Source organism: Dipodomys ordii, unplaced genomic scaffold (genome assembly GCF_000151885.1).
Source record: "Dipodomys ordii isolate 6190 unplaced genomic scaffold, Dord_2.0 Scaffold17, whole genome shotgun sequence".
In the NCBI taxonomy this organism is placed as follows: Eukaryota; Metazoa; Chordata; class Mammalia; order Rodentia; family Heteromyidae; genus Dipodomys; species Dipodomys ordii.
The window spans coordinates 4,597,051-4,606,254 of record NW_012267233.1 but is presented as its reverse complement, the minus strand read 5'-3'; the positions used below and the strand labels follow the sequence as shown (position 1 = coordinate 4,606,254).

General features: G+C 37.9%; 1 protein-coding gene across 1 annotated transcript in view; it reads left to right on the top strand.

The window, feature by feature from the left end:
- Positions 1–1,680: 1,680 nt before the first annotated feature.
- Trhr (thyrotropin-releasing hormone receptor) overlaps positions 1,681–9,204 on the top strand; it is a 41,064-nt gene continuing 33,540 nt past the window's right edge. Inside the window, exons 1-2 of the mRNA XM_013012374.1 lie at positions 1,681–1,807; positions 2,383–3,248. Coding sequence (XP_012867828.1) covers positions 2,460–3,248 — 789 coding nt within the window. The 5' untranslated portion in view covers positions 1,681–1,807; positions 2,383–2,459. The remainder of the gene's footprint in view (positions 1,808–2,382; positions 3,249–9,204) is intronic.

Sequence of the window (9,204 nt, the reverse complement as noted above, 5' to 3'; positions counted from 1 at the left end):
GGCTACTCCTCAGAGTCAGGTAACATTTGTACTCAAGATGGTGGGCTTGAGGTATAAAGAAAACTCCAAATTTAACCTTCAGTTTCTCTCCCAACTTTAAAAGGTAAAATATATTGGAATTATCCCCCCAACACACACACACACACACACACACACACACACACCAGTTGATCCTGCCTTGTATAGGTCAAACAATGCATGTCTAACGTCAGGACAGTTAATAGGTAATTACAGAGGATTTGGAAGGAGAAATGGGAACTCAAGGATTCTTTCATCGTTCAGAGGTCTTAGTCTTCCCATATGATCCTGCACATCATCCTCAGCTGATGGTTTGGAGGATTTCCTCATGTTTTTGACACCTTTGTGGGCCTATCTCCCCAAAATAAGACTCTTCAATTGACATTTTCTAGAAGGAAAAACATCTAAAACTTTTAAAAATAAGGAATCAGTTCATCCTGTTGAAAATTTAGCTAAGGGCCATTTTTTGTTATCAGTTGGTATGATAAGAGGAGACACACATTAACATATGGTGTATTCAGTTGGTGTCCAGAGAAAAGGCTTGTTTTCTAAGTCCTATAGAAATGCACAGGTTTGCCCACAGGATGTTTTTGAGTAGTAAAAAATCAAGGAGGGAACTGTGCTTTTCTTAGAAAGATGAGAATATAACATTTCAGAGGTGTGCTGCTAGAGTGGCACTGGACTAGAATTCCACTACATGACTTTTCCAAGTAGAAATAACTAAACACACAGCATTGCTAGGTGACACGTGTGGGTACTATTCTTAAAAAGTGGAGGAAAAGGGAGGCACCCAGAGTATTCTGATACCCAGAGTTGAGAGATAAACTTCACAAGTCATTTACAAATTTCATTCATGCTTTTAGCACAAATCACTTTGTCTTTTTTTTTTTTTTTGACGCAGGGTCTTATTATAGCTCAAACTGGCCCTGAATTCACAATCCACTCGCTGCCTCAACCTCCAGAAGGCTGGGATTAGAGGTGTGCATGACGATGCCTGATGTTCAATTCATTCTCAAATAGCAAATTTTAGAAAACCCTGGAAGATTTCAGGTAAAACAGTTTAGAATCCGTTTTAACTCATTTTCCATTCATATAATATGAGAGGACTGAGGCAATTTTACTGTTTCATGGATGAAACAGTCTAAGGGATTTGTGGTAGAGAAAGAGGTTGCTTTCAGCTCAGACATTTCAAGCTCCAAGGGATGTGTCTAGACTAAGGTTTTGCCATCCCCTCAAAACAAAAATCCTGTCAAGCGAGGAGTGAAAATACTATCTTATGGCAGTTCATGTACTGGAGTTGCTGCAGAAGTTAGCCTCTGAGCAGCAAAGACCCCCTGGACCCCCTTGCTTATGTTTTCAGCCTTCCACACTGCAAACTGGATCGTCCTCACATTTAAAAGTAAATCCTTCAAAGGAAGATTATGAATCAGGCAGTGACTGGCTCTTGTGATTATGAGTATGTGTGTGATTGTGTGTGTGTGCGAGAGAGAGAGAGAGAGAGAGAGAGAGAGAGAAGAGAGAGAGAGAGAGATTTTGAGTCTCTGCTCTCATTAGGGGACGATCTATGATTTGCTAGCCTGGCTGCTGCTGCTGCTGCTGCTGCTGCTCCTGCTTCTGCTGCTGTGGTGTCGGCTCTATGGTCTGTCAGGAGTTTAAAGAGCTGCAGCTCTGAAACACTGAACACTGCTAAGTGGTCTCCCTGTCAACAGAGATTTTCTGCAGGATTGGAAACTTGGACCTATTACCATTTCCTCTACCCAGAAAAGCAGACAGCGTGAGAGAGAAAAAGGTAAGAGAGAGAGAAAAAAAATGTTCTCTATTGAGTATAGGGGTTGCATGAGATGAGGAGACATAGACTCAAAAGCTTGCTCTGTTTTACCAGAGATTTCACCCCCTGGGAGCAAAGAAGCGCTAGCTAAATTTCTACCAAGCTTGAGCAGAGTCTCTTGGCATTTCCCCTGGTTTCTTTTTTCTTTATTATACTCTCCCTCCCAGCATCTCAGAGGTTTCTTTGTGTTTATTTTGCAGCTAGGAGATGTCCTTTAGTTGTTTGTTGTTGTTGTTGTTTGGTTTGTTTGTTTCTTTTATCAGAGCAATTTCAAAGCAGGAAGTGTTGTGAGGTTTTTTTTGTTTCTTTTAAGCATTTTTCCCTCCTAAAGGGAGCCTTTTGATGTGAGCTGATTACAACACTACACCCTCCTACGTGAAAGTTAGAAGAAGTTTTCTAAAGTGCTCAGGAGCCGGTGCTATTGCTGTAGAGAAATGGAGGCAAAGGAAAGAACTGAGAGGGACTTGGGAGAAACTGGACTTGCCAGGACACGGTGAGGCTGAGGCTGAATTATGTACACAATCTCTCACCCACAGGGGTTAGAACTGCTGTCGTAAAGCTGGGAAGATGTTTTAAGAAGTCACGATTTCAGAGACAATTCAAACCACTAAAGATGGAGAACGAGACAGTCAGTGAATTGAACGAGACCCAGCTTCAACCCCGAGCAGCCGTGGGCCTCGATTACCAAGTGGTCACCATCTTACTTGTGCTGATTATTTGTGGCCTGGGCATCGTGGGCAACATCATGGTAGTCCTGGTGGTCATGAGAACCAAGCATATGAGGACCCCCACAAATTGTTACCTGGTGAGTCTGGCAGTGGCTGATCTCATGGTCCTGGTGGCCGCCGGCCTTCCCAACATAACAGACAGCATCTACGGCTCCTGGGTCTATGGCTATGTGGGATGCCTTTGCATTACTTATCTCCAGTACTTGGGAATCAATGCATCCTCGTGTTCCATCACGGCCTTTACCATTGAGAGGTACATAGCAATCTGTCACCCCATCAAAGCCCAATTCCTCTGTACTTTTTCCAGAGCCAAAAAGATCATCATCTTCGTCTGGGCTTTCACATCCATTTACTGCATGCTCTGGTTCTTCTTGCTGGATCTCAATATTAGCACCTACAAAGATGCTATTGTGGTATCCTGTGGCTACAAGATCTCCAGGAATTATTACTCACCTATTTACCTAATGGACTTTGGTATCTTTTATGTTGTGCCCATGATCCTGGCCACAGTTCTTTATGGGTTCATAGCTAGAATCCTCTTCTTAAATCCTATTCCATCAGACCCTAAAGAAAACTCTAAGACATGGAAAAATGACTCAAATCATCAGAACAAGAATTTGAGTTTAAATGCCTCTAATAGATGTTTCAACAGTACAGTGTCTTCAAGGAAGCAGGTAAGCAAAGCTGAACCTCCAAGCTCAGTAGAGAAAATGTAGAGTTCCTTGTAAGATGGGATCAACTTTGCCCTTCTTAGCTGATATCAAAATCCAAAATACAATCATGCAAATTTTTTATAACATTAGCTTCTGTTTTACATATTAAATCCTTCTGTGGAGCAACTGGAGATCTAAAAATAGATGGGGAGAATTTGATAGCATCTTTACCAAGTAACAGTTCAGGTGCTATTAAGATATAAAAGTATACACAGAAACTCTAGAAATCTACCTTTAAGATGTTTGTGCCATTCTGGAAATGGTATTAATATTTAAACTTCTGGCTCCTAAAGGTAAAAATATTGCAAGACAAAAATATCTTTAAAATTCTATTGTATGACAGTTAATGATTGAGAACAGATAAATCAAAACAATGGAACTTTTCTTGTCTTCAATAAGGATCTATTAACAGAGCCACCAGGTTAATTTTCATTTACCTTAATTGAAGAATATTCTTTCACCCTTTCCTATTTCCTCTAAGGTATCTCAGTGTATAAAAACTAAAAATTCTCTTTGCTCAGGAAATGTCCTAATAAAAAAGCCAACATAGAGCCCATTTGGTTGTAATGAATTGCTAATTTTTAATGTCTGTTTTTCCAGCTAAACTTAAGTAATAACTTAATTCAGATAAGCTGAATTTCCAGTTAAATAGTGGTTTTATTAATGAATAACATATAACCTCATTTATGGTTGCATTTATATCATGCTCATATTTACTTACATCTATCAGTTGTTCCAAACTACTTACAAAATTAGCTTTCAATTCCTTTTTTTTCCTTTGTTGACCATAATAAACAGGTGGTACATATTTATTCTCATAGTTGAAGTGAAATCATGAAATTAACAGTACCAGTTCTTCTGAATGGCTTGAATTATATCTTTTTTGTCTTTGCAATAAATGCATTTAACTGTGTGTATAGATAGAAAATGAGAGTACTTTTGAAAGTGTTCATATGGGTCATTCACACAATGAATTTCTAAACTCTAGATTAGCTGAAATGTAAAGTTGTAATTGGACATATATAAGGGCATGCAGTGGAATAAACTACTGAAAATATAACTGAAAGGAAACATAAATAGCATTTTAGTAACATTGTGATATGTGGTTTATGTGGCAGATACTCGCTTCCTTATTGCAGATATCTAGGGATAGAAAAGAAGACCTGAACAGTGATTGACAGTTCTTAGATTCCTAATTCTGTGACATTTGTATTGCTACCTAATACAAGGCAGGTTTGGCTATCTATTACAATATACTTGACTAATTGAAATCTAGAGAGATCTATTGACCATTTGCCAAGACAAACATTAACAAATAGAGTAGGAAGGTAAAGAATGTGTATATCTTCATTAGCCAAACACAGGTTAGCATTTGCAGCAAAGAATGCTAGTGAGTAAACTCATTCATTAGTTTCCAATTTATATTCTTATTATTAATTCTAAAATATTGTTTTTCTGGTCTAAGGTCTCTTCTTTCAATTACAACCATTAGTACCTATCTGCAGCAGTAATGGATTTTTAAATAGCTAATTATATTACATGTTCACAGTCTTTTTAAAGCTGTCACAGAGAAACTGACTTTATAAGGCCATGTGCTGGAAGAAACAACTGAAGACTTGTCTTCAAACAATCCCAAGATTAAGTACAAAGCTCTCTAATCAGGCTGTATGTACTTGGATGAGCAGAACTTTGTGAGCCTTGGTTTTTTTTTTCCCCCACATATAAAGTAAGATTAAAAGCAACACCCAGAATCCATTTAAAGGCACAGGCAAAAGAAACCTTATGAAATAAGCCTAAATTAGAGTGGAGATTATCACCTAAGGGCTAATTAAGATCCTTTACACTTTTTATAAATTTATAGGCACCTCTCAGGGAAATATAGATTTGTTGTTAAAAATATACCTTACCACTTACACAGAGGTTGTTAACTAAGCAGGCACACATATGGTATAGTAACTTTTCTAATGAATATTCAGTATGTTTGGAAACATTTAAGTCTGTCAATATAACAACACTGTCAGGAACCAAGAGTGAAGAAGGCCAAGGGCCTGCAATGTGCAATTCTGTACAACAAAAAAAGTGTCTTCTTATAAATACCAAAGATATCCGGATATCCTCGTTGAAAAGCATGGAATGACATACGAATCAAAAGGAGTGCATTCAAGTAATGTGTCATGTAATTCAATCTTAAGTACAGATGGAATGGGAGTTGGTAAAAACCAAGGGGCATTATGATACTAGAAAGATCATTAAAGTATTTGTGGATGGGGCACCTTTTGAGAAGGCTCTGGGAGTATGTGAAAAGTAACAGTAAAACTCCCAATAATTTGAGGGAATGGGTGAGGTTGTGAGAGATGAGAGAAGCCATGATAGGGTGACATTGATCAAGATGTATTATACTTATAAACTGACATGTTTAATTGACATCTCCTTGAACAACTGTTTAAAGATAATTTTTAAACATAGTAAAAGTTAAAATTAAGCACAGCAGTCCATCTATTCACAAAAGACCAATAGGGTGGCTGGGATGGTAACACTGTAGATTAGAGGAAGAAACAAGGAAATGGGGGAAAGGTGGAGTTTTTATTGGATAACATGATGACTGGAATGACATACTAGTGAGAGTAAAAAGAGCAGTAAAAAAGTAAGATTTGGTCAAGAATAATGTGTGCATGAGAGAGACAGAGAGATAGAGATAGAGGCAGGGTTGTGGAAGATACCAACTATCATGCAATCAGAGTTTTAATTGAATGGAGAGGCAACAAAGAATGTGAATAGTAAGCCTAAGCAGTAGTTATGAAAACTGTTTGGAGATAAGACATTTGATAGTTGTGAGCAAGGTAGATCCGAGTTTCAAAACACTCATGGCACCCACATGCAGGTGACTCACACCTATAATCCTATACCTACTAAGAAAGCTGAGATCAGAGGATCAGAGTAGGAAGCCAACCTGAGCCAACAAATCTGTGAGACTTATTTATGGATCCAGTGATAGTGGCCAACTGTGAGAAAAAAATCTGAGCAAGGATATGAGTCCCTGAGTTCAAGCCCCAGTACCTGTACACACACACACACACACACACACACACACACACACCACACACTCACACACACACACACACACACTCATGGCAGAAAGCTGTAGAACCTGTTGATAATGATACAAATATAATTTCAAAGGTGTAAACCAGAGAAGCATCTCAAAAAAAGGATGGTACAATATGAACATATTGGACAGTAGGATTGGATGCAGGGGAAAAGTCAATATGGCACCAAGGTTCTACATTTGGATGAACAGTGGCACAATTGATGAATACATGACAGCTCTCTGGGGGAAAGAAGTGATTTTTGTACAAAATTAGTGACCTGTGATTTGTCTTGCTTCTTTTTTGAAGTAATTCTTGACTTAAATTCTCATATGATTAAAAATGCCATCCTTTATAACTCAAGGACTTTTTACTTTAATATTTTTCTCTGCATATTTTCTTTTAGGCAAGTTAAGTTTACATTTTAACAAATACTGAACTAGCCAGTTCTTTCCAAGAAACTTATTAGAGTCAAGGTTGAATACCAAAAGGATTACAATTTTAACAGAATTACCTTTAAAAAGACAAACACAGGGTTTTTGTTTTATTTTTATTGTTAACATAGGTACAGAGGTTTCTGTGTAGAAATTCTAGGTCAGAACCATTTTCCTATTATTCAAGATTCAATTATATTTTAGGAAATCACCTTAGTTTGAGGTAATTTCAATGAAAAAAATACTCCAACTTACTGCTTGAAATTATGTAGAGTATTGATTGGATCTTTTGTTTTAAAATCAATTCTTTTGACATAGAGAAGGAATAGTGTAGATGACCTCATTTGTCCTCTTTCCATTCTACACAGAAGCCAAGAAGAACACCTTGGACCAGTTCATTCACGCATTCAGCATCATGTGGATAAAAATATTTCTATCATTGACTATACTTCTATGTAACTGATTAGTTCTTTTTGGTATTTTGGAAGCTCCTTTATCTCTTGGTGAAGTGCTATAATATAAATGAAATCACTTAACTCAAACATTTTCTTTTGGGGTGGGGGTCCAGTCCTGGGGTCTGAACTCTGGGCCTGGGTGCTGTCCCTCAGCTCTTCAGCTCAAAGCTAGCATTCTACCACTTGAGCCACGGCGCCACTTCTGGCTTTTTTCTTTTTGCTTATGTGGTGCTGAGGAATCGAACCCAGGGCCTCATGCATGCAAGGCAAGTGCTCTACCACTGAGCCACCTTCCCAGCCCCTCAAACATTTTCTACACAATGCAAGGCTTTCCAGAATACTTCCTAGACCAAACTACCAGTCCTATTTTCAGTGTAATTATTCCAATATCTTTTTTGTTTCTTAAAGAATAAGTGGGAGAACAACTGTGCGACACAGTGCTAACAAAAGCTCTCAGAGTTTATGGCAAATGTTCATTATGGATTTTATTAGACTAATCAAGTCTTTAAAAAATCCTGAAATTTATTTCTATAAAATTCTTAAAACTCTTCAGAATGTTGATAATCCAAGAAACAGAAAACAACTTTTTTTTTTAAAGCCATATGTACATTTTGATGGTGATGATGACAATGGTAGTGATGATGATTATGGCAATGGGGTAATAATGGTGATTGTGATGATGACAATATAGAAGCAACAAAGTATTATAAAAACACAGAAAATCTAAGAATAAGAAAAGAAGTATCTCTAAACAAAGACAAATATCATTTTGTATTTTTATAACTTTTACTGGATCACTATTTAGATAATTACATTCATAAAGTATATGTACATATGCTTCCCACTTTTTCACACCAAACATTGAAATTGCTATTATCAAAGAGAATGCACAGAGTAAAAACAGGATTAAACTTGTGTCTGCTTCTCTGAGCCTCCATTTTCTTCTCAGTAGCACAGGCAAAACAATTACCTTGTAGTTGAGCAAATATGATGCCTAAAACACAATTTATATTTGGTCTCTTCTTCCTGCCTGTTCGACTGTTGTCCTCTGTCACCTGCTTCTTAGTGACTGCAGCTCCCTTGGTGTCCTTCTGACTCTTCAGAAATCCTTGCTTGCACAATGTGTCATAGAACATGTAAATACTCCAATAACTTACACCTAAAGTCTCCCTTACCCCTCCACACTAGTCTCCTGTCAAATCCTGAGTCCAGTGATATTCACCTTTTAAAAGAAGAGCTGTTTTAATAAGCAAGGGGAAAAGGCATGATGGTGGAATGATGGGCTACAGAGCTGGAATTTCAGAGCTGGTATTTCATTAACTTGTGTGATGCAGGGGAGTCTCACTTGCAACCTACATTAGTAGGCCCTGATGAACATAATCATCCTTCTCCCTCCATTAGCTCAGCTCAGGAGTAGTCTTAGGAGGCAAAGTACCAATAGTAAACTTCAGTGATGAAGGATGACATTCATCAAGATGTATTGTACTTCTAATGTGAACTTTTCGACTACCTAAAAATTAATTAAGCTGGGTGCTGGTGCCTCACATCTGTAATCCGAGCTACTCAAGAGGCTGAGATCTGAGGATCACTGTTGAAGCCAGCCTGGGCAGGAAAGTCCCTGAAAAACTTATCTCTAATAAACTACTCTGAATGAGCAGAGACAATGCTCAGGCCCAGAGTCCAAGCTACATGACAAGCAAATTAATTAATTAGTTAGTTAAATTTAAAAACTAAACTTCAGCATTGAGCATACAAGATTTCCAAATTTACTAGGGCTGTTTCCATGGCCAATTTTTATTCATTCTTTTTTCTTTTTTATTGTGAAAATACTGTTCAGAGGAGTTACAATTACATGGGCAAGATAATGAGGACATTTCTTATCAAGCATTGTAGCCTCCTCCTTTGTTTCCCCTTCCCATCTCTTCCCATCCTCCTCCCCTCC